Source organism: Candoia aspera, chromosome 8 (assembly GCF_035149785.1).
Source record: "Candoia aspera isolate rCanAsp1 chromosome 8, rCanAsp1.hap2, whole genome shotgun sequence".
In the NCBI taxonomy this organism is placed as follows: domain Eukaryota; kingdom Metazoa; phylum Chordata; class Lepidosauria; order Squamata; family Boidae; genus Candoia; species Candoia aspera.
In genome coordinates, this window is record NC_086160.1 from 12,058,030 (window position 1) to 12,083,868 (window position 25,839).

The 25,839-nt window shown below is 40.8% G+C and overlaps 1 protein-coding gene across 2 annotated transcripts; it reads left to right on the plus strand.

Moving 5' to 3' along the window:
* The first annotated feature begins 4,604 nt into the window (after positions 1 to 4,604).
* PGM2 (phosphoglucomutase 2) lies at positions 4,605 to 24,579 on the plus strand. Of its 2 annotated transcripts, XM_063310766.1 has the most exons (15): positions 4,646 to 4,735; positions 9,540 to 9,602; positions 12,982 to 13,149; positions 13,736 to 13,842; positions 14,391 to 14,475; positions 16,060 to 16,143; positions 16,300 to 16,493; positions 17,484 to 17,673; positions 18,127 to 18,224; positions 19,237 to 19,417; positions 19,718 to 19,811; positions 21,248 to 21,377; positions 21,460 to 21,649; positions 22,671 to 22,804; positions 23,794 to 24,579. In XM_063310766.1, the coding sequence occupies exons 3-15, from the start codon at positions 13,063 to 13,065 to the stop codon at positions 23,894 to 23,896; spliced, it is 1,677 nt and encodes a 558-aa protein (XP_063166836.1). In that variant the 5' UTR covers positions 4,646 to 4,735; positions 9,540 to 9,602; positions 12,982 to 13,062; the 3' UTR covers positions 23,897 to 24,579. The 2 variants fall into 2 exon arrangements, with proteins under 2 accessions (XP_063166834.1, XP_063166836.1); XM_063310764.1 differs by lacking the exon at positions 9,540 to 9,602 and having other exon boundaries at positions 4,605 to 4,735.
* Positions 24,580 to 25,839: the final 1,260 nt, after the last annotated feature.

A 25,839-nucleotide genomic window follows, 5' to 3' on the forward strand; every position in this document is an offset into this window, starting at 1 on the left:
GGTCTTTGCTTAATGTGTCTGAAGTAGGATAATTTAAGCCTGGTCATTTGTGCCTCAAGTAAGAACACTGGGTTGATCTGTTTGATGATCCATTTGTTTAGTTTCTTGGCTGTCCATGATATTCTCAGGAGTCTTCTCCAACACTAAAGTTCAAAATTGACAATATATTTCAGATAATACTCTGTGGCATTGAGACAGAGGATTTACTCACTGAAGTTTGCTTGCTTCTACTCCACAGGCATTCTGTAGCTGTTCCTTGTTTCTTTCCTTGATAAGGGCTATGGCAAAAAAAAGTGTGGGAAAAAAAAGCAGATTATCCAAACCATAAGCATTTTGGTTGCGTGACAAAAGCTAGTATTCCGAATTTCAGCCTGCTTGTGCATCGACTTGAAAATCCAACGGGAAAAAATATGCATCAAACATGTATACATTTGTATATGTATTTCTAAGTATCCATATCTTTTACAAACAGTTGTTCCTAACATAGCATACTTTACCTTCGTGTATACATTCTGGGGCATAATTTTCCTCTCTGTGTTTTTGGAGTTGTGAACCACATAAGGAATTATGGAAAAGTGGAGATTTTATTGGCCTGGTGTGTACATATATTTGCAGAGTCTGCCGGGTATGTTAATATTGCATTTTGAACAGAGCATATATCCACTGTCACTATGAGGACTTCCAATTTCTCTACCTTTTTTAGAGGTCTCCCAGTAGCACCAAAGTTGTCATCGGGGTCTGTATGGAGAATGTCCAGATGAAGATGACATAGTATTCCATGGTCAGCCTGTTGGAAAGGAAAAACACAAATGTTCTACTTTTGCAAGAAAGAAAACCCAATCCCCAAATATTTGAGGCTTTTTATTTCTCCTTTTAGCTTTTTGCATCATCATCTCCACCCCCACCCGCTTCAGGAACTGACAAAACTGACAGGAAGATTATTTTGGTCTTGTGTAAGTGTTTCATTTTATTTATTTATTTATTTATATCTCAGTGCAGTGACGAGACCTACTCTTCTGCTATTACGTTTCTTTGTGGCACAGCTCATGGTGGAGTTTATAAGAATCCACTTGGTATAAAAGAGAAGAAACATGGTTGCTTTCTGGATACTGCTAATAGAACTGTACAATTTTCTGAAAGATATGCTTCCCAGTGCATGTGAATGATCAGGAGACATTTTGATTGGTCACGTTTATATCCCATCAGCAAGTCCAGATGGTCTACATCAGTGTTTCTCAACTTTGGTAACTTTAAGATGTGTGGACTTCAACTCCAGAATGCTGGCTGGGGAATTCTGGGGGTTGAAGTCCTCACATCTTAAAGTTATCCGAGGTTGAGAAACACTGATCTAGAGTACATCTTTCTTTTTTATGACTTTGCACCCCATCTTTACATTATGGCTTATGGTTATGTGCAAACTGCACCGGGATGGCTTGTTCAACAAAAATACAGTGCTGTATCAAAAATCCTAATGTAATGTCTTGAGTCAGTGTGGCTTTAGGAGCAAAACCTATTGGCTAAAAAATCCATTTTAAGTTCGCCTCCAGTCTGTTATAGCCAGAAACGTGGAAGGTCCTGATACACCTAGACTCCTCCTGAAAGTTAATAGGTAGAAATCACAGGACACTCCCACTGATAAGTGTGATAATTATTTGGACAGCTTCTACGTTGTTTCACCATCCTTGTTTGTCTATAGCATCCTTTTAGTTCTAACCTTCCTCTCTTAATCTTCTGTGTAATAGGCACACCGCAATGGCCCAGCTGAGTATTTTATCATACTGCTGAGTGTTATGAAGATATGTGGATTGGCAAGTGTGCAGTGAACTAGGACACTCACACGGTCTCATTAATTTCTGCATGAGGATGTACCTGAGAGCGTAATGTGTTACCCTTCAGCATCACAGCTTTGTGATGGTCACACGAACTACTGTTGGCACACAATCCATAAGCTGCAACATCTTTTCTGTGCCTCTCTCTTTGACTAAGCCTTCCTGCTACGAATGTTGAATGGACGATTTGTTTTGTTTTTGTTCTCTTCCCTCACCGTGAAATGAATAGATTGTTTTTATACTGGTTTTAACTTACTGTTTGTGTTATATTTTAATTGCTTTGCAGTAAATCACTTGGAGATTTGCAGTAATGGGAAGCATAATGCGAATATATAATACATGAATACAAATAGGCCAAGGGATTTGAGATTATCTGGTTTATTTCATTTAGCTTTTCTTCTTATCATTTGTTATTAAACTTAGTTATTGTTTTTTTTCCTCTTCTATTATAGATTAAAAAGCAGTAAATTAAAGAGAGAACTTGTCAAAACATGAGGATGTGCAGCCACTGGAAAAATATGCAGTGATCTAAAGGGAATTAATAAAGATAATTAATGTAATTTCACTGCAAGATATCATACATGTAATTATGTGCTATTATAGCTAGCACATGGGATGGAACCTACTGAAATGGTTCCTTGTTGGCTCAGGATGGGCTTTGTCATAGTGATGTTTCATTATTAAAAGAATCCCAAGGTCAAAAGGAAGTGGAACAAATATATTTCCTATCTAATAGAATTGATATATCTCCTATCTAACATAAGGTACCAAATGTCTCCCACAAACTCAGCTGACAGCAAGTTTTATATTATTTTGCAGTTTTGGCCAGTGGGGTCATACAAAGAGACAAATTGCATGAGTAAGATGGGCCTGCCTCCCAAAATCCATTAGATCAGGTTTTCTCAGCCAGGGTTCCGTGGCACCCCAGGGTTCCATGAGAAGTCACTAGAGGTTCCCTGGGAGATCATGATTTATTTTAAAAATTATTTCAAATTCAGGCAGCTTCACATTGAAGAGGCAAGTTTCATTTTTTATTTTTAGTTTGAGAACACTATGAATGCATATATACAGGCCTACCCATGAAACAAATATAATAATTTTGTAACTTCTGGCCTCTGTTTGAGCCTGAATGGGCAGGGGTTCCCCAGGCCTGGAAAATATTTCAAGGGTTTCTCCAGGGTCAAAAAGTTGAGAAAGGCTGCATTAGATCAGTCCCCAGGGCTTCTGTTTGAGCTGGCCAAATATCAAGGTCTCGTCACCTGAAATTTATGTCCTCAGTCCTAAAATGAAAGTGAGTGAAAATAGCCAGGAAAGTACATCTCCAAAGTCAAGTGTGATACAGACAAGAAAAAAAGTTGACCGATAAACTCAGATAGATAAATGAAATAAGAAAATGGCACAATCAAAAAATAAAAAACACTGGGTATTCAGCCATCCAGAAGTGCAATAATGAAATGAACTGTGCTTAGATTTAATTATGCAGATTTTATATTTACAATACTAACTTTGGTTTATGTACTTGGAGAATGTGGTTACAAAGTTACACTATTATACATTTCTGCCTGTTTCTTCTCTTGCATTTTGAACCTCTCCATGCCCCCTTCCCTCTATCTAAATATCCATTTTTTTTCCAGCTCCTTCTAAAAAGGAAGTTATTGCTGATCTTAGGGAAGGGAAGCAAGAGGTGCTGAGGGGGGATCCAGGCAAGAGATGACACAGTCCAGAGATGGAAACAAGGATCAGCAATTCAAACTAAGCCTGCCTTTATTTTACCATAAGACCAAACAGAGGGAAGTGCGGACAGGCATTCCAGATTCTGATATTGCACCTACAACAGTAAAACAGCAATCCTGGGATCCTGGGTTGTCTTGACTTGGCCTACCTCAAAGGGGTAATGAAATCCAGATCCATCCAATGATTGCGAATACTTATTGATACTTTGGATTGGGTGCCCCCCCCCAATATTGGGGCTGAGGTCATTTGCCCCCATTGCTACCATTCCAGTGAAAAGACGAAAATAATAATTGTAATTTATTAAATTTATATGCAACTCTGGGCGGTTTACAAATTTATTTATTTAAATTAAAGCAAGAAAACAACGCTAAAAGGAACAAAGAGGGCAGTGATAACAAACCCCGATAGGAAGAAAAACGGGGGGGGGGGCTTCAATCACGCTTGCAAACCTGTGCTTCTGGACATTCGCGAACGGCTCTCCCCTTTCCTAAAGGACCCCACTGAACCGCCATCTCCCCTATCTTCTCCCTTTATGGGAGTCACAAGGGAGCCCTTGTGTGGTCCTAAGCAGCCCCACCCATCATCCTGGGCAGAGGAAAGCAGGTGGAAAAATTGCTGGTCAACGAATGAAGGAAAAGGACGGACGGACGGACGGACTGACTGACGGAAAAAGAGGCTCCTGTAAAGCCAGCTCAGCTCCCGGTGACTTCAAGAACGCATCGCAGGAAGGAATCCTGGCAGTGATTCCACCGCTTTCTTCTGGGGTGCTTTCCTGGTGGTCTCCTGTCCAACCCCCCCAAGGGTACCCTGCCTAGCTACCGCGGCTGAGCCGGGCCAGGGGGGCTGCGTCCTGGGCGCCGCTCCCCGCGCGGCGCTGCTCCCACCCCGCGCTGTCCGCTCTGCCCCGGCGCCGGCCGGCTGGACAGCATCCCCGCCCTCCGCGCGGGGCGCCCGCCCGCCTTGCAAGGTGGCGGAGGCGACCTCGCCGGTCCGCGGCCGGCTGCCCCGCCCACCCGACGTCACGCCTCCCGGAACGGGGCCTGCCGCGAGAGCCGGGAGGGCGCGGCGGCCTTCCTGGCGCGGCTGTTGCGGCGGAGTCTCCTCGCGGGCGGATGGCGGGGGAGCTCGAGCGCGCCCGGGCGGCGGCGGCCCAGTGGCTGCTCTGGGACAAGGTGAAAGGCCCCATTCCCGCGCCTTCCCTGCTTCCAGCGATGCGCGCCGGGGAGAGCCTCCCTGCGCCGGGGCAGGGCCGGCCCCGCTTCCCGCTCCCCTCGCCTGCCGCGGCTAGAGGAAGCCGGGCAGCCGTGGGCTTGCGACGCATCGCCGGGGGTGGTTCCCTCGCTTCCCAGCCGAGCCCCTCTGCCCGGGGGTTTCCGCGTGGCCTCCCCTCCGCTTGCTAACCCTGCTTCCTTTGTTCCAAACCCAGCCGAGGTCAGCGGGGCGCCTGGCCGGGCCAGGACCCGGGATCTGTTGCCTTCAGGTGCCCAAAACAGAAGAAGAAGGAAAAGGGGGAAAAAAAACAGGGTTAGGGTGTTGAGTGTTGGGGAGTGGGGTACCCCCAATATCCAACCCTTGATTCATTTCATTGATTGGTCAGATGTGCAACTCTTCTGGGAGCGCAAGGCAATGGATCTGGAACGGTGTCCCATCTTCCCCACTAACAGATGTGGGGAAGAAAGGGGGATTCACTGGGTGTAACTGGTCTTGCTGGATCTCCCAGGAATGCTTAAGTCCTTGCCCTTCCTTGTTTGCTCCTGCTCACTGGCTTCCCCATTTCCAGCAAAAGATCACGATGCAAGTTCAAGGCAAAGGGAGGATTTCAGTTTGGAGTCCTTTCAAAGACCTGAGCCTTGTTCCATGCGCTTGCTGCCCCTCAAGGGTTGATGGGCCAATTTTCCACTAGCCAAATGTAATTATATTCATTTAAATTGTAGATATGACTACTTCTTTGTAATTTTAGATGTTGTTATACCTATATCATTCTAGTGTTTATCTTATAATTTAAATATAGACTGCGCCCAGGACCTCACTCGCAGATGTTAGTTAGGTCGTTTTATAAATGTATTTTACTTTTGTCTTAAACTTTATTTTGTTTATCATCTATTAAGATTGATTAATATACCTTCACTGAGCACTCTGCTTGTACTGGTCTATGACTGACCGTAATGAACTGAACTGAAACTCAAAAGTGCTCCTAATGTTAACTAAATCAGATGCACTCAAAAGACCGTTTGCAAAGTGGACGGCTTCCTTGCCCCATAGACTGCCTGCTTGCCAAGGCCCTTTGTCTGTAAAGTGTACTGTAGTAGATATGAAAATAATACTGCCTTGTACTTTGGAGTCAGATAATGTGCCCATACATTTAAATTATATGGGACTATATTACTATCATTACCACTACTACTGCTGTTGACTGGGTCCAGCTTGTTATTCCTGCTTTGTTCCAACTGAAATGTCCAGGGCTATTAATTTTTCATAGTGGCTTCAGTGGAACCTAACTGGGTCAATCTGGGTCTAAGTCTAAAACTTTTATTCACTATTTGAGAAAAGTAACATGTGGAGGTGGGATGAAGGTGGTGAATCACTGGAGTGAGCCCACTTCCCCCTCTAGAACCTGAGCCACATCTTAACTGCAGCCTGATGTAAGAGAGGGGTTTCCGACAGTGAAGAGTCAGTCTGGTGTAGTGTGCAACTTGACGGGCTAGGATCAGGGAAGACCTCCATGTCCCCCTTCAGCCATGGAAAATCAGAGAAAACAAGTATAGCTCTTGGTGCTTATTTGTGCTTTGATGGCATGCTTAGGCAGCTTCATTTAATTACCCCTTCCATCTCGGTGGCACACAAGGGCTCCTGAATTATGAAAGTGAAAATAGAAGCCTGGATTCCTGATGCTGCTTGGGGAATTCTGGAAGTTGAAGTCTGCACGCCTTAAAGTTGTTGGGGTTGAGAAACACTGCACTATCCTATGAAGCAGTCTGACAGCATACAGGTAGTCCTCGCGTAACGACCACAATTGGGACCGGAATTTCGGTTGCTATGTGAAGCACTCATTAAGTGAATCTGACCCAATTTTACAACCTTTTTTGCGGCTGTCGTTAAGCAAATCACCATGATCGTTAAGCGAACCACATGGCTGTTAAGCGAATCACACGATTCCTCATTGATTTTGCTTGCCAGAAGCCAGCCAGGGAGGTCGAAAATGGTGATCGCATGACCACAGGATGCTGTGATGGTTGTAAGTGTGAGGACCGGCCGTAAGTGGGTTTTTTCAGCACCGTCTTAAATCCGAACTGTCACTAAACTAATGGTTGTTAAGCGAGGACTACCTGTATTTACAGAAGTATTGAGGATGGCTTGATGACTAGGGGATGGGGGAATTCATAACAGTAGTTTTCTTTGTTGTTTAAGTTGCAACAGCCAAATGGGCATGAAAAGCCCTCCCCATGTCTTTGTAGGGTCTTCAAAACCTAACGAAATTATTTACTCCCTTGAACATCATTTATGTGTCCTTCCAATGCCTAGTACATCCTTTCTCAGCTAGCATACCATATGGTTATGATTGAATTACATAAACTAAATCATGTGTCCAATTCATTCTGTGATTATTTTATTTTATGAATGGGTTACAGTACGTACTGTGTTCTACCAACACAAGGGGCTTATGGCATAAGTGATAACCAAAATTAAATTTTAAAGCTCTCTAGAGCGTCTTTATATCCTAGTGATTAAATTAAATTAATCAGCACTGTACATTTTTCAACTGTATGGCTTTTTTAAACTTTAGTGGCTTTTTGCCTATCTGAGTTACATTTCTCAAGATTTTTTAGTAACCTGTATTTTTACGTAAATATGTACATGCTTTAAATATTTATACTGTGTCTGGATTATATAAATATATTTTAAACCCCCCATTTGACATGACTTTTCAAATAAACAAATAAATCCTGTTTTCTAAAATTCTAGACAAATCAAATATTTTATTGTTGTGGTCCAAGACAAGTATACGTATAAAAATAAAACTAAGCTAAAACTGCAGTAGGGGGAGACCAGAGTGTGCTAGAAACATGAGCACTTAAAAACAAACAACGTAAATCTATGCAGAGAAGTGCAAAACTACTAAAAACAACCAAGCATATAAAATCCTGAACCATAAAATAGCTGAAATTAACCCTAAATCTAGGGGAGGGTTAACTCATAAATACTAAGAGCTATCTGATTAGAAAACAGGGATTAACGTTTAGAGGTTAAAATTTAAACGGCTGGGAGCTAAAAATGGTTATTTCAGATTACAGTACTTAAAATATTTATGAGCTTGAGTATAGACACACCTGTCTAATAGCAGTCGGGTGGCTGTCCATGCATCCAGGTATACGTAATGCCATTCCAGGCCATGAATAAATATGTAAGGCCGTGAAGCCTAGGACTCTTACCAACATCCTGAAGTTGGCACGGAAGTAACTACAGGCTACATCAGCCTTTCTCAACCTTTTGACCCCGGAGGAACCCTTGAATATTTTTCAGGCCTCAGGGAACCCCTGTACGTTCAGGCTCAAATATAGGCCAGGAATCACAATATAATTATATTTGTTTCATGTGTGGGCCTGTATATATGCAATAACAGTGTTCTTAAACTAAAAATAAAGAATGAAACTTACCTCTTTAATGTGAAGTTGCCTGAATTTGAAATAATTTTAAAGTAAATTGTGATCTTCCAGGGAATCCCTAGTGACCTCTCGCGGAACCCTGGTTGATAAACCCTAGGCTACGTGGATGTAAATAGTGGTCTGCTTGGGCCAGACCGTGTTCTGTATGCTGCTGCACAGAATTTTCAATGCTCTACATAATGGCAGAGTTCTCGTCTGTAACTAGCCGAGAAGTGTAGAAATGGCTTATGCAGTCGGCATACGTGGGCAGGAACAAAATCAACAAGATTGTTACGAGCATCTCTATAAAATGCGTCATAGAGGAGGACGTATGTTAGAGTTTTGTCCAGTGGCATGTGCCCAGTGCCCTGCCCAGTGGCATGTGGGCACTCTCCCCCCGCCAAATGGGTTTTCTTATATTGGCCTTCCAGAACAGCCAAGGGGAGGGCATGGCACCCAGCCAAAGCCAAACCCTTCCATAGCTTGGGATTTCTAGTTGTTGCAGATGGGGAAGGGGGGAGACAACATTCCAAAGTTTTTCTGGACTGTAGAAGTTTGGGGCACTGCACATATTTGTCTGTTGCTCTGTGTCTGTTAGCCTTTGTTTGATTGTTTCCCATTGTTGATAGGGGGTATGAAGAAAAACCCAGGGCTGAGATCTCTTGCAGAGAGCTCTGTTCCTGCAAAGGCAGAGGGGCCAAGCCATAAGGGTAGAGAGCTAGTTTAAGCCAGTAGTTGACCATTGCCATCCAAACTCTGCCCTCCACCTTCAGTAATCTTGTCTCAAGGCATGCCATGATGTTACAGACACACCATGGTGCTTGAAGGGCTGCATGGAGAAACTTGGACTGACACCAACCTGGGAAAAGATCCTGGCTATGCATGGAGAGGAGCTGAGCTAAAGGATTGGCTTCGAATAATTAGAGGGCTGTTCAATTTTATCTGGTTTATGTGCATTTTATATACTTTTACATTGTATTCTGGTTTTTGTCTTGCTTTTAATTGTTGTAATTGTTGTATATAAAGTATTTTTTATAGAGAGAGCCAGTTTGGTGCAGTGCTTAAGGTGCTGACCTAGAAACCAGGAGACCGTGAGTTTGAGGCCGTGAGTTAGGGATCGGTGGCTTTAGGCCAGTCACTCTCTCTCAGCCCAACCCACTTCACAGGGTTGTTGTTGTGGGGAAAATAGGCAGACTATTAGGTGTGTTCGCTGCCTTGAGTTATACAGGTAGTGACCACAATTGGGACTAGCAACTTGGTCATTAAGTGAAGCAGTCACTAAGTAAAACTGCCTGCTTTTATGATCTTACTTCAGCTTTCCTTTGCTTTACAGACCTGCGAAGATCGTAAATGCGAGGGTTGGTCGTAAAGTTACTTTTTCATCACTGTCATAACTGTGAGTGGTGACTAAACAAGGCAGTCGCTAAATGAGGACTACCTGTAGATAAAAAAGGCAGGAAAAATAGTAGTAGTAGTAAACAAATAAATAAAATGTCCTGACCACCTCTTGATCTCAAGAACTTGGGAATAGCAGAGGAGCTTCCCTGTGCAGTCTCAGTGACATGATCAGTGTGGGCCTTTCTAGAGCCAGAGGCAGGTTGTAAAGGATTAATCATTCAGCGGAGCCTGATGCAAGACGCAAGCAGAATTTAATTTTGCTTGAGCAATCTCATTCTAAATCTGCAATACCTTTAGATATAGCTCTGTCAAAGGCCCTATTTCTAAAGCAGGCGTGCACCAATCCCATCCTCAATAGTAATGCTATGAGACTACTCTTAAGCAAGTAGCTTGAAATGCCAGATGATTGCAAAACCCAAAGTAAAGTTCAGCTAAGATCCCTGTTCCAATAAGCTGAAAAGTGCTATTGCAAAACAGGAATTCAACTTGGCAAGCTATTACATAGATTGATATCGTAATCCTCGGATGAACAAAGTGCCGATCTAGAACACATGAACAAATTTTGGTCTGTACATTTCACTCAAGCCAATCAGGACCCAGTAATATATTACCAAATGGTCTTAACCTTGAATTAAATTAAAATACCTGCCATTTTATATACTGGTGGTCTTGTATTAACAGCCAGCAAAAGCTTAGAAGAGTGCTTGCTTCTGTCTCTAAATATCTTGAGCCTGGAAGGTAGAAGGTTTGCGATATAAGCATTGATTGCCTATCTTATGTTGTCAGTGAGTTATCTGATAGTGCCTATATTGCCATGCTATATATCCCAGCGTGCTGGCTGGGGATTTCTGGGAGTTGAAGTCCACACATCTTAAAGTTGCCACGTTTGAAAAACAGGGTTGTAGTGTCGTCATTATCTGTGGCAACTAGTTCAGATCTTGCTTCAGAAACTAAACTAAATTGATGGCTGCACTTACATGCCGATGGTAGGGAGAAAAAAGTCCTAATTGAAAACAATCTCGAATGTCAGCAGCAAGCAAAACCAGATCAGTAGAATGAGTGAGTTGACTCCAACTCCTTTTTGTCTTCTTCTGGAAAGAAGCAAACTACAAGGCTAGACAAACTGTTGGATCTTCTTCTGCGAAGACATCCACAAAAATATGGTGGATTTAACAAGCATGACTGACTGACAGCAGTCAATACCAGGGACACCCGGAATCATTGGTCAATCTCACTAATATGGTGGCTTCAGTGTTGGCTTTCAGCTCCCGTACTTCTCAGCCTAATTATATCAAAACTTGAAGATGAGAAGTCTGGATTAGATCATTAGAGAGGATTAAGATGCTGTTTTGCTATTTGACTCTTAATTCTCTACAGTCAACCCTCCAAATTACTTTTCACCCAGCTGGGCTCATATCTGATATTGAACATGGTCAGGTAAGAAATAAGGCAAACTACAGGGAAAGCATTAATTGCCAGTTGGGTTGAAAATTATTCAGTAGCTAGCGTTTGGTTTAACAGAGGCCTTCTAATGCTGTTGGTCAAAAGGCATTACGTGAAAGTTCCATTTTTTTCCCTTTCCTTTCAGGCTTGCTTTGGAAAGAGAGAAAAACTAAGGAAAACACGATAGGAAGAGATGGGAGAACAATGCCATCTCATCCTCTTCCAGGCAGAGTAACCGTGCAGTTAATCTTGCCTGGAAATCAAGCATGTGTGCATGGAACTTACAAACATGGTTTGCACGTGAACACAAAGCCACAGTGGGATTTATTTGGCTTGGCATTATGGCTTATTGAAGCAGAACAGGTTTAGCATGAGTTATGCCAAGTGCTTAAAGCAACTTCTCCCCATCCGGTGGCCTCCAGCTACATTGGACTACAATTCTAGTGACCTGCAACCAACATGTCTAATGACTGTATTGCTTTGGATGTTCAGAGTTCTGGTCTAACATGTTTTGTAGTTTAAAAGCATGAATCCCTCTCTGCTTAGCTGTGATTTGACTGCAGCCTCAGTAAATCAAGTACTAACACTAAGCTATATTGTTTTCTCTGCATGTTTAATGGGAAGGCATGAAATATGCATGTATTACTGTCATCTTAACTACAGACACTTGTAATAATATCAGTATTGGATTGATGGGTCGGTTCATACCTGCCTTCCTGTGTCAAATGCATAAATGAGGCTAAACTGAATGGTTCAGTGAAAAATGCTATCCTAAACTACTCTGTTGACTGTTTCTGGAGTACTATATAAGTTGTCTTGTCTGTGTGAACTGTTATTGGCTATGGTTAAGTAAGTATTGCAGATTCATGTGTCCTGTGTGTGCATGCTTGCTTATTTATTTTAGTACCATGTTTGTTTTTTCTTACAGTGTTGCTAATTTTCATGAAAGGGAAAAGAAACTGAAATACATTGTGGTCTTTCATTTAGTCTTGTAAATGCTAGACTAAATTCCAGCCACTTAGGAATCACATTCTGATAATTAGCGGGCTGGTGGAAATTCAGTTAATTTTTCCCTTTTTCCTCCTTGCCCAGCAGAGAAATTCTCTGTCTTTTCTATGTCAGGCCCAACAGGCTTATAAAAGAAGTTATATGCTTGTGATCTTATTTACAAGACCCCTTTATTAAGATAGTTCACATCCCTAATAAGCCTTTCTCAACCTCATGTCCTTCTAGTGTGTTGGGAATACAACTTCCAAAATACCAAAACCGTATTCATCTCAGAGTGATGAAAACCTGCACATCTGTTCCTTCGAATCGTTCCTCCCCATCCCTTCTCTGCTCAGAAACTGCTATAGAATCATGTAATGATGAATTTCAATGGCTGATGAGATCATTGGAATGTATAACTTGTTTATATGTGAAAGCTGACCTTTTAAATGAAACCCTCCCTTACCATATGATCTGGTCCTCTCCTTGAACCTTTGGTTACCATTTTTCTATATTGGTGTTATAAGGATTAGAAGCAAGTGAAATTTAGTGATGGTGACACAAGGAATTGGAATTCCATATTAATGTTGCCTTCTGCATTATATACACCTGTTGTACCAATGCACAGGCTGCTTCTTTGGTTTATACATACTTTAAAAAAAATCTGTTGGAATGTGTAAAACTGGTGCATAATCGGAGCATTGTCTGAATATGTCTGCTTAGTTCTTGTCTGTGTGTGTGAATTAATTTGCTCAGTCCAGCAGTGTGAATAGAAGAGTAAAATCTTTCACTTTTCTCTCTGTATGTTTTCCATTGTTATACACACTTTAGCCATATATATGTCTATTTACCTGTTGGTGTTGAAACACTAAACATTTTCCTGCAGTTTATCATAAGGATATACTATAAGAGAACATAACTAAAGCCAAGATTATAATATTTTACAGAATCCTAAAACCTCAGACATAGTTAAGCAGTTGATTGCCAAGGGAAACACGGAAGAACTACTAAAATGTTTTGGCTCACGGATGGAATTTGGGACAGCAGGACTACGCGCAGCTATGGGAGTTGGAACATCACAGATGAATGACTTGACTATTATTCAGACCTCACAGGTATCAGGTGTAGTTGCATGTGCTTATTTAAAGGCAGATGGGTTCCCATTTTCCAAGCAATGACCACAGTAAAGTTGGGTGTGCCGGTAAGAATTATTTCAAGAGTGTCTAGTTTTCTCTGGCTTGTACCCAGAGCTTATACTAATGAAAGAAAAAGGGGAGAGTTATTTTTACTGGGGTTCAATTAAAATGGTGTTCCCTAAAACTCAAGTTTTATAAAACAAACAAACAAAAGATTATGGTGACTTAATAGTATAGTCAGTGTGCCATCAATATTGCTGAAAGATTTTTAATCCTTTTTTTTCCTGAAAAACCTCTCAGTCCCCAGTCATAGCAGTTAAACTCCTGTCCATCTGTCTGTCCCTTCCCATATATACATTCCAGTTTCAAGCTAGCAGGTTGCATCTGGAAGCTGAGTATGAAACTATGCTTTCTTAGATACTCTCTGATGTATAATTTTGCTTACTGTGAATTTCTGCTTTTGCAAGCTGTAGCTTCTCCTTCCAGTCATTCATCTAGGGGAGATGTGCCAAAACTGAGACAGCTTAATAAAACTGCTAAAGCTGGCTGTTTGTTTTGTTTGTAGGGATTCTGTAGGTATCTTGAAAAGAATATCAGTGACCTGAAGAAAAGAGGAGTGGTAATTGGTTATGATGCTCGGGCCCATCCTTCAACGGGTGGGAGCAGCAAAAGGTATCCTTCACAATTCTTGCAATGCTTATTCAATAACATGATTCTCTTGCTATTTTAAAGTAGATAAGGGCCTTCTTTTTATTAAATCACAAGGAAATATTTTTCACCATGTGGCCATTATTCTTTGTTGAAAAAAGCCCGTCTATCCTAAAAGCAATTCCAGATGGGTTAGTACAGTTTCCACCAAGTGAAGATCATTAGGGGTACAGGTAGTCCTGGTTTAGTGACTGTTGATCTATTTTTTCTAAAATGTCTGATAAAATACATTTTTAGAAAATAAAGGGGGAAAGCCATACTTTTATAAACCATAACTTACAGCGGGAATATGCTTTTTGCAAGACGTTGTATGCTTCTCATGGAGAATGTATTAATATGTTACAAAATCTGTTCATTTGTCAACTAATACGTTCATTTGATGGTGCTTAATGCTTCTGTTGGGAAAATGTAATATGTAACGTGGCTTCAGGAGTCAACTAAATACAGCAGTACGGTTAAGTATATTGTGATAGGATTCGACTGTGAGTGTGTTTTTTCTCTCTTGCTAACAGGTTTGCAAGACTTACTGCAACAGCATTCATCACTCAGGGTGTTCCTGTCTACCTTTTTTCCAATATCACACCGACTCCTTTTGTGGTAGGGTTTGTGGTGGTGGTGTTGCTTATATATACTTCCAATGGAAGGCAGATAGAATTTCTTTAACAGCATCACAAAAACGTTATGATTACTTCCTATCCAATTTTGAAAGCCTTGGCTCCTGGTGAATTTATCCATGGTCAAGACTGAGGGGTTCTTGTGCTCTTTGCCTCTGCTTGTTAAAGCTGTTGCTGTGTACCAGTGCTTCTCAACCTCAGCAACTTTAAGACGTGTGGACTTCAACTCCCAGAATTCCCCAGCCAGCATGCTGGCTGGAGAATTCTGGAAGTTGAAGTCCACACGTCTTAAAGTTGCTGAGGTTGAGAAGCACTGCTTTGCACAGTACTCTAAAGCAGGGGTGGGTAACATTTGAAGGGCCGCAGCCTGTGCCTTCTAACTTTGGGAAGGCTGCAGGAAGCCACCCAGCAATGTGAAGATGCCACTGAAAGGAGTGGAGATGAAACACATCGGCTGTTTTGTGGGGCCAATAAAGGCCCATCCAAATTCTCCAAAATTGCTGTTTTGGGGACTAATTTAGAGCTAATTTAAGGAGGGATCTTCATTCGGCCCCTTAAATTCTTTTGGGTGGCATTTGAAGTTAGGGATGGAATTAGGAGGCCTTCCATTTCCTTTTTACTCTTAATTTGTAGTGAAAAAATAACCACTTTACTGCTGGAATTGGTGACAGGATGCTGGGAGATTGCAAATGTAGAGGGTTGCATGTGGGCCTCCAGTTGCGGGTTGCCCACTCCTGCTCCAGAAGGTCCTCCAACTTCTAGACAGAAGAATATTATACAAGTCCTATAAGTTGGTTAGGGGTGGTGATAGTAGGGGTTGAAATGGAGGCTTCTGGTTCTGTTTGGTACAGAAAACAACCTGCAGTTCATTGGTTAGGACATAAGTTACTAGTTAGTAACCAGCTTTATTTGGAATACTATCTCAAATAGTCATTCCACAGAATTATGATAGAATGTGTGTCTTGGCAGGGGTATATAAAATGTGTAAGCTTTTGATATTAATGGATATGAATTTTCATAATCTTCCTTATTGGATTTTGCAAATGAAGAGTGATGATCCAGGTGCGTGTCCTGGAACAAACAATTATATTTGCTCTTTTTCCCATTTCACAGTGGTGAGGATCACATGGCATGAGTTAATAATTTCTACGTTTCAGTTATACAAAAGCAAAACAATGTAAAATGGAGCATGGCCTCATCTAGTTTGCTACATTTCCCTTGCACTCTCTTTCTCTTTTTAGTCTAACCCTCAGCTCTAATTATCTGTTCAAACAGTAGTGCTTGTAATGCAGATTTAGACTTGGTCAGTGAGAGGGAGCATGATCATTTGGGGAAAATAGGGGCCATAAATATTCTGTAATTTTGATTTGATTTGATTTGAGAATGTGTTTCTTTGATGCTCTTTCTTTCTGACCTTAGTAATTAAATATTAGTGTGTTGTCCTGACCTCCTTAGAGGAGGGATAAGATACAGATGTGATAAATGTTCTTAAGAACTTTGAAGAAACAAGATAATTGTTCAAAGCAGCCTTCTTTCTTTTTAATATTTTTCTTCTGATTTTCTGTAGCCATATACAGTGACCCATCTAAAACTTGCTGCTGGAGTTATGGTCACTGCATCCCATAATCCCAAACAAGATAATGGATACAAGGTATTACCTTGCATAATTTTCCTAGCTGGAACGGCTTGGGACGGGTTAATTTGTCTTCCAGTTAATTTCAGTGTTGTTAGATAACATAGGTCAAGCTGAAACTTGCACTAATGGCATTAAAAGGAAGTCTCTGCTGATATCTCTTGCGGCGTTTAGGTTTATTGGGAAAATGGCTCTCAGATCATTGCTCCTCACGATAAAGGAATTGCTGATGCCATTATTGGAAACCTAGAGCCATGGCCTCAAGCTTGGGAGGACAGCCTTATTGATAACAGCCCTCTTCTCCATGACCCATACGCAACTGTTAACAAGGATTACTTCAAAGATATACAGAGGCACTGTTTTCACAGGTGAGTTGTTTATTTAATTATTTACCATTTATCCGATTTATATGCCTGCCCATCTCAACAAGTGACACTGGGCGGAGAACAGCACTTAAAATAAATTAGAAACAATTAAAAACGTTACGAAATTTAAAAGACATGGCAGCCAGGGAACGTCATAATCCAAAATCATTAATATAACCACGGAACAGGGCCCTGCAGACACTCAGGGCCCCAGACCTGGGCCCAGAGTTGGCAAGGAAGGCTCTTTTTCCTTTGGTGCTTAAATGTCTGTCCAATAACTTTAGCGTTATTACAAGATTAAAACTCGTAAGCAGTGGATTAAAACTGGACACAAGATCCTCCCCCCAAAAGGCAGGGCTTGCATTTCTGAACTCGGGAATGTGAGGAATGGGAGCAAATGTTGCATGCGTTATCTTAAGCAAGCAAGAAGAGCAGCAGACCAATCCGGTAAGAACGAATACTGTATGCAACTCAAAAGAGGGAATCCCTGGAAGGTCACAGTCCCTGTATAACGTAGTGATAAGAGAAGTGCATGTTTCTCAAGCCAGTTGACGACCTAGTGTTGGAAGATTCAACTCAAATGATGCCAACTGCCCATCAAGTAGGATATTGGTGTGGCGAGTCCAGTTTTGCTTTCTCAGCTGTTTAGGGAAGACATTCACAAAAGGCTTTTCCAAGAGTTTGGGGCTGTGTGTGTCTTTGTGTTGTTACAGCACGTTTTTCACACTAACCCTGTGCAGGTAAGTTTGACGGAGCAAGCACAGAAGGGGGTAGAGCAAACAAGAAAAATAGCTTTGGTGGGATCCCTTTGTAGACTTAGGTGGACGGGTCATCTTGGCCCAGCACTCCTGAACGCACATTCCACTCCTCCTAGCATAGTTCAGAACTGAGCAATTTGTCAGCAATCTTCCAAACCAAGAAAGTGCCCATTTTTTGTTCCTTGCAGTAGACAAGTTGATGCCAACTAAATGTCGTTAATGTACTTGATTCCAGGGATATAAACAAGGAGACAAAGTTGAAATTTGTTCACACCTCTGTGCATGGTGTAGGCCATGAGTTTGTGCAGTCAGCCTTTAAGGCATTTGACTTTAGCCCTCCATTTGCTGTGCCTGAGCAGAAGGACCCTGATCCAGAATTTCCAACAGTAAAATACCCAAATCCAGAGGAGGGGAAAGGTGTACTGGTAAACATTATTTAGTACATTTCTTCCTTCTACATTGCTTTCTTGCCACTTCAGACTTTTCGTTTGCATCTAAAGCATAGTTCTGAATGTTTTATCAATGTTCCCTAAAGCTTGTATACGCTTTTATCTTTTGAAAAGGCTATCCAGCTTCTTTTCTTCTTCCCATTCCTAATTTCCCAGCAGTTTGCGGGCAACTTCCTATGTTATTTGCAGGGAATCCAAAAGATGATCCCTTCTTATTTTTGCATGTTGTGCAATTAAATGATATAACGCTTATAAAATGATCTGCCCTTTTTAACATGACTGTGGCATTTCAAGCCTTAATCCAGGCTTCTATATCTTTGCAATAACCCTCAGTCTTTTTTTTTACTGTGGGCATAGAAGATATGTCTGTTTGTTTCCTTTTGAAATGTAATTTGTGCATGTTTCTTTACCATTTCCCCCCACCCCCAGACCCTCTCTTTTGCTTTGGCTGATAAACAGGGCGCCCGGGTTATTTTAGCCAACGATCCGGATGCTGATCGGCTTGCTGTGGCAGAGAAACAAGAAAGGTTAGTTTGTTGATTTCAAAACTTAACTGGGGGTAGGGGAGGGAGGAATACCTGAGAAGGGATTTTTTTTTTTAAAGGGAGGATTTTTTTACTATTCAGATACTATTTTGTTAGAGCCCCTCTCTCCACATTCAATCTAACTGAACATAGGCATGGTAGATTGCCTGTGGAAATCTACATGGTGAATAACATGAAAAATTAAAACCATGCTCCCCTTGCCTAAGTGTACACACACACACTTACACACTTCACATTCCAGAACTAATTTCCTCACCTGAATGCAATCCTGGATGCTCATCTTGCTGTTAGAAAAATTGCATCACTAAAATCCTAACAGTTCACTCATACTTTCACAGTACATGGTAAAATGGGCTGTAAATTGTTTATGCAGCATGCTAAACCTCAGACCCGCAAAACATAAAACTAACCAAGCTTAGCTTTCTGTGTACAATACATACGGCTGTGAAATCTTTAAGTAAGCCAGGGAACCTTATCTAAATACAACTGGTATCTGCTTAAATTAAAACAAGAGTATAATGAAATCTTACTTTAACAGACCAATTGTGGGGGAGAGTGTCCTGTACTAATGGAAGTCTGGTACATTGAAGAGTACGTCATCGCAGGTTTTTCGCGCTGTTTGCGTAATGGAGTGATGACATAAATAGATGCAAATGACCTAATTCACGTCATTTGCAAATGACAGTGGAATTTGGTTCACTGAATGCAAAGTCTATTGCATCAAGATTTGATAAATCAAGGTGTCACTGTAATGCCATAAAAGTACTGTCAAATTCCTAACATTTCCACACAGCTGAGAAAGAAACAAAGGCTATTTTAATTCAGTTCCTTTTGAAAAACAGTTCCATATCCATTTGTGGAAATCTCTCAGACGCTTTTCTCTCTTTGGGATCCCAGAATTAGTGTAATTGTAGCTATTATTACTGTTTTTCTGGCATATTTAAGTTGTCAGGTTACTGCCTCTTAACCATTTAAACCTCTGTTGCCCCTGCAGTGGAGAATGGAAAGTCTTTTCTGGCAACGAATTTGGAGCTCTTTTAGGTTGGTGGCTATTCACGTGCTGGAAAAAACAAAATCAGAATCCAAATGCCATTAAAGATGTATATATGTTATCGAGCACTGTGTCCTCCAAAATACTGAGAGCAATTGCTCTTAAGGAAGGCTTTCATTTTGAGGTAAGGGTCAAGTTCCTTTCCATTTTCCTTTAGTAATATCTCTGTATTTGGTGATGCCACTCAGCCACATTCTTCTGATGTACCTTAGAGCAGTGTTTTTTAACCTCAGTAAGTTTAAGATGTGTAGACTTCAATTCCCAGAATTGGCTGGCTGGGGAATTCTGGGAGTTGAAGTCCACACATCTTAAAGTTGCCGAGGTTGAAAAACACTGCCTTAGAGGCTAATAATTATACATATTTAAAAGGAACAGCCCTTTCCTGTTCTCATTTTTTTTTTTCATTGAACCTTGGTCAATACAGGAAACATTAACAGGATTCAAGTGGATGGGAAATCGAGCCAAGCAGCTCATAGACCAAGAAAAAAATGTATTATTTGCCTTTGAAGAAGCCATTGGTAATATGTTTCTCCTTATTAAATAGTAAATAAACATAGATACATTAAAATGGTTGTCTGGGATCATTTGCACTGATTTCCTTATCTGCAGAATAATATATGGTTGCTCTGTCATTCTTGTCAACCATCAGAGTTTACAGTTTTGCATATTGTATGGAGCCCATCTTTATTTTAGTAAAGGGCCAGAGGAAAATCTTTCTAAAAAGGGCTTTTGGAATGAAAACAAGATTTGTTTTAAAACTGCAATACAGAATATCATTAAGCAATTTTTCCTGGTGTTCTATGATGAATGAAAATATGAGTATGCTTGATGAATGGAACCCTGACATGCTGCCACTGTTCGAAAATAACTTTCCTTCCTGTTGATCTGGGTTGCCAGTTGCCTTGATATACATATACATACCAGGTGGAGCTAGTAAACCAGCCTCTTTATTTATTTATTTCGTGTCCAGATCAAACTTTGCTCTGCCAAAATGCAGCTGCCACCACAGTTTTGTCACTAGCTTGCTGTAGGTCATTGACAGTACAAGGCTCTGGCAATAATTGGCACACCATCAGATGCACTGGATCTTGGATTTCTCCACATTCACATAATATATCGCCGTCAGCCAGCAACCCCCACTTAAATAGATTCATCTTACACTTTGGTACCCCCACCCCCATCCTACTCATTGTCCTCCAAACTGTATTTGGGGGAGTGCTTCCTCCGGCCATTTCTTCCTTCGGTAGAATTCTTAAATCAGTGAGCTCATTCCTCCATTTACTTATTTGATTCTGTTCTTTGGGCCCCTGTAGGGTTTTAGTTCTTGCCATAAAGCTCCTTCTAGATTTAAGTCAACAAATTGGAGGAGCATATCCATTTAAAGGGTGACAACAGTCAGTCTCTTGCTTGGTTCTTTCGGCATCTGCTTCTACTTCCCTTCTAATCTTAGGTGGAGCAATGTCTACAACCAGTCTCTTGAAGCATCCCATAGTGCTGCATCTCCTCAAAACATCTTTGAGGGTCATCAGAGCGTTGCTTCAGGGACACTCCTGGTAGGGAAGTGTCTTCTATGCATGCTCAGACAGTATGACCTTCAAAGTGGCTTCACCAAACTTTTGAGAGGACTCAACACCTTGACATTAAGCAGGTTCAGATGGCTCTTTGGTCACTCTACAAAGCCTCCATCCAGGTGCTTTGTATTGTCCAACATGCATCCTTTCTGGAAATTATTCTTCAATCTGTGAAGTCATTAAAGATTGCATTTTTAATCATCATAACCAAATGAGGCTAATTAGATAATGTGCAAAGATAAAAATAAAGAGGATTTGCAGTCAAGCTCTTTGTCTTGTGTTGTATTAAAGCTGTGTTATGTGTACTTGTGCATTTTATCATCTGTGAAGAGTATTTTGATAGAACAATTTTTAGCAACAGGTTTTTTTCTGTAACCCTTCAGGATATATGTGCAGCCCTGTAGTGTTGGATAAAGATGGTGTCAGTGCTGCAGTTATAGCTGCAGAGATGTCTAGTTTTCTGGCAACCAAGAATGTGACTTTGTCTCAACAACTGAAAAACATTTACACTGAGTGAGTATAATTTAATGAGCAACTTAGTGCTTTTTACATATAAGGTACTTGGAATTCAAACTTTCCTACTTTGTCTTGATAGATATGGTTATCATATTACCAAATCTTCATATTTTATCTGCTACGATCAGAAGATTATCACAGCTCTGTTTGAGAAGCTTAGAAATTATGAGGGGAAGAACACCTATCCCAAAACATGTGGGAAATTTCCAGTGTCTGGAGTCAGGGATCTGACTACAGGCTATGACAGTAACCAGGCTGATAAAAAGGCTGTAAGTAGCTTGAAAGGTTTTCTACTGCATTCCTGTGAAATCTTTTTTTCAGTGCAGATTTATTATTTTTCTCCTGATTTCTGATGACTTTACTGTAAGTTTCACAGATTTCATTCCAGAGTGTAGCTGGGTTATTCTGCTAAAGCAAATGCCAAAATAATGATATCAGGGAAGACAATCGAGAAGCTTCATGGTGCCCTTGGGAGGCCTTGGTACCATTCTCAGAGTTTCCAGCCAATTTCAGCACTGGTGCCAAAGGGCTTCTCACTGGCATTTTCAAGGGTCAAAATCATTGTTTTTCTGTGTTGCCAGTAGCAACAGAAACACAGCAGTTGTGGGGTCAGAAATCATTGTGTTCCACTACCATCAGCATTGAGAGTACAGGTAGTCCTCACTTAACAACTATTTGTTTAGTGACAGTTTGGACTTAACAATGGTGCTGGAAAAAAATGACTTACAACTGGTCCTCACACTTACGACTGTTGCAGTGTCCCTGTGGTCACACAATCACAATTTGGGTGCTTGGCAACTGGTTTGCTTTTATGACAGTTGCAGCATCCCGTGGTCACATGATCACCATTTTCAACCTTCCCGGCCAGCTTCTGGCAAGCAAAATCAGTGGGGAACTGCATGATTCACTTAACAACTACACGGTTCACTTAATGCCCACAGTGATTCGCTTAAAAACCATCACAAAAAGGTAAAATTGTGTCGATTCACTTAGCAACCTAAATTCCCATCCCAATTGTCACTAAGTGAGGACTGCCTGTATAGCAGTTGGCCTTCCAGTGTTGCATCAGACATTCTCTCCTGCAAGAGAAAAGTTGGCCCTTGGTTTCCCCTCTGCTTCTACAAATTTTTTTCTGGAATCTTCCTCTGATAAAATTGGAGGCTGCCTGTTCCTATTGCACACCTCTTTTTCTAAATGGATCATTTATTATTTGTCATTTTGTTTTCATGCACGAACATCTCACATACTCTGGTAAAAGGTTTCTGATGAAGTTGGCTTTTCTGCTCTCAGGTGCTCCCCACGAGTAAGACCAGCCAAATGATAACGTTTACGTTTAATAATGGATGTGTAGCTACGATGAGAACCAGCGGGACTGAACCCAAAATCAAATACTATGCAGAACTTTGTGCACCCCCTGGGAACAGGTATAGTTTGGATTTTGTTTTTTAAATGCTTACCGAAATCTGCATTTTCGCAGAATAGTCACTTGAGCGTCATAGCTTCCTTAAGTTGGAGTTTTGTTCCATGAAATATTTCATGGCAGTTAAATTCTGATGACTTACTCATCAAGCTTTACTGTGTTGTATTCCAACCTTGTGGAATACCTACCTTTCAAACACATACACACAACTCAGGCATACACGTAATTCAGACTTACTTGATTTATGTAGCCTTCCATCTCACATAACTGATTCTGGACGGCTTACAATAAAATTGATTGAATTCTGGACCCGAGAGAAAAGTTATACTCTGAAGTGTTACTTAGCTTGGGACCCATTAGGTGGCCTTGAGCAAATCATTTCATATTTCACCCTCATGTAACCAGTGGGATTAGTAAGGAAAAAAGCAACGACTCCTAATTTATTCTACCTTCAACTGGCGGAATACAAATGCGGTAAATAAGGAAGCTGTAATCTAGTTGAGTTGTCCATAAAATGGCTTCGTGGCTAATTTTTCTTAACCAAAATGCTGGACTAATCGCTTAGAGTGGTGATAGGCTTCATTATGTGCTTAAGCAGTGTCTGGACAGTTGTTTGTTAAGGATGCTTTACTCTGGATTTCTTCATGGAGATGAAGGCTGAGCTCACTGTAACAAATGGTTCCTTCCATAAAATTCCACAAAGGAGTGATTACAAGGAAGTTCAGTGTTATATTTGTTCAATTAGACCAGTGTTTCTCAACCTTGGCAACTTTAAGATGTGTTGACTCGATTCCCAGAATTCCCCAGCCAGCTTACCTACTGTAGTTAAGAGATTGACCTGATAGGTTTTAGATCTGCCTAACACAATCCGAAGGCACACTGCTGCCATTCCTTACAAGGAATTAAAACCTCTGTATTTGACAATCTATATAAAGTGAATCTTAATTGTTGGAAATCTTAACACAAACCTGTCTCATTTTGGGCCTATTTTAGTGATTTTGAAAAGCTGAAGAAAGAACTGAATGAGCTGACCAGTGCTCTTGAAAAATATTTCTTTGAGCCAGAGAAAAACAAGCTGCAACCTAAACCAGAGTAATACTTCTGTATCTTTTAATCTCTATACAGTGTATTCTTAAATAAAATATATAAAGAAGAAAAAGTAATTTCTTTACAGAATAACTGGGTAAGTTATCTACATGCATTCTTCCAAGATGATAAGGAAGTCTCCCTTTGGGGGGGGAGATGGGCGGTAATAGAAATTTGATAGATAAATAATTAAGTCTTCCCTGGATAAATTCTTCTGTCAGACAATTTAAAAGTGATTTTTTTTTAAAAAATAAAACAATTGCATGTTCAAATAGAGAACTTTCTAAACCAAGAATTGGGGATTCTGTGTTGTAAATGCTGCATTCTATCACGAAGATTCTATCACTTCTGCATATCTAACGCTCTCGTTTATCATCTTTGCTACCAGTGAAACATTCCCATTTGTAATCCCAATTTTCTCTCATTCATATTTTGCCACTTTACTCCCTTATTTTGCTTATCTAATTTCTTACTGTAAATGTGAAAGCAAAAAATGCAAAAATTTATGGGAAATGCAAAAATGCTTATGGGAATAGGTGCAATAACATCCACTATCTGGGAGTGCCCCCAGTTCAGGCAGCCTACAGCACCATCAGCTTATTTCTGAATTTATAAAATGTGTCTGCATAACTATGAATAAAAGTAAAGCATATTTTGGTAATATAGTTAATTGGCAACCCATGCTGAATTTGACCTTGCAAGACATATTTCTAGAGTTATAGAATGCTGCTATCTGGGGTGAGCAACACAGTGTCCCTAGTAACCAGTGTCCATATGAACATTCCCTGTCCATCCACCCTACCTTAATTATTCTTAGTTGAAAAGGAAATGGAATACTTTGGCATTCTTAGAAAATAAAAATGATGGGTAGCTGCAACACATTGCTTTGTTTGCACACTCTTTGAAAAATGCAATGTTCATTGGATGGACAGGAATATTCTGGAAAGCTAGCTGAACCAGACTGGGAAGTGTTCATATTTGCAGGAGTTTGCTTTTGAGCATTTTTTGCCTTCATGGTACTGTAACTATTGGAAATATTAAAATCTTTATCAAATGGGCACATCCTGATCAAAGTTAAGCCCTTTCCCAGTGCAATTCTCTACATTTACTCCACAAAGTAACTCTCACTACAGGTAAACATGTAAATTCTTGCAAACTAAGCCACACTGCTGAGTTTAAGTTCTTTGCAGCTGGATTGCTCTTTATTTCAATAAGGTTACGCAGGAGCATCCGAGGGCAGGTTAAAAAAATCAGGATGACAGTTGTGACATTCATTTAAAAGGGCAGGGTTTCTATTGAGTGGTCATGATCACTATTTTGACATTTTACCCCCTCCAGTGACACTTCTAGAATCATGTCCAATATAAGAACTAAGTATTACTGCAGCAAAATGTTAAAATTGTGTGATTTATACTGTACTGTTTAATAGTAAGAGTTCTTCCCTTAAGAAATTGAGTTTTAGGATAGGCTACACCAGTCAGAGCAGGCATTGGAATTCGCTACCTCAAGATGTGGTGTTGGCTATCAGTTTGGCTGGCTTCAAAAAAGGGGGTTGATTTGTGGAAGTCATGAGGATCAATGGCTATTTGCCTTGATAGCAGTGTGACTACCTCTGAAGGCCATCTGCTGGAAGATACTGTAAGTGGGCTTCCTTGTGCAGTTGGTTGGCCACTGCAAGACTGCCAGACTAGATAGGCTGGGGATCTGATCCAACAGGGCATTGCTTATGTTCTTTTTTCGTAGACTTCTCCCATAGCAGCCACAACATGCATTCAAAGATCCAATTATCTACTTACCCAGAAGGTCACAGCAGATGGCAGCAGACTGAGTGATCTGTAAGCTAAGCAGGGTCAGATTTCCACGAGGAATCAAAGAAGCATCCCAAAAGAAAGCAAAGGCAAACCATTTCCCTACTGTTGCCAAGAAAACAACATAGATGTGTTCATTAAGTCA

Excerpts from the sequence above, each read along its gene's own strand:
- PGM2 (XM_063310764.1), top strand. The coding sequence starts at position 4,676 with ATGGCGGGGGAGCTCGAGCGCGCCCGGGCGGCGGCGGCCCAGTGGCTG. Across the intron at positions 13,843-14,390 it reads ACGGGTGGGAGCAGCAAAAG|GTTTGCAAGACTTACTGCAA; the intron begins GTATCCTTCACA and ends TCTTGCTAACAG. Across the intron at positions 16,144-16,299 it reads AACAAGATAATGGATACAAG|GTTTATTGGGAAAATGGCTC; the intron begins GTATTACCTTGC and ends TGCGGCGTTTAG.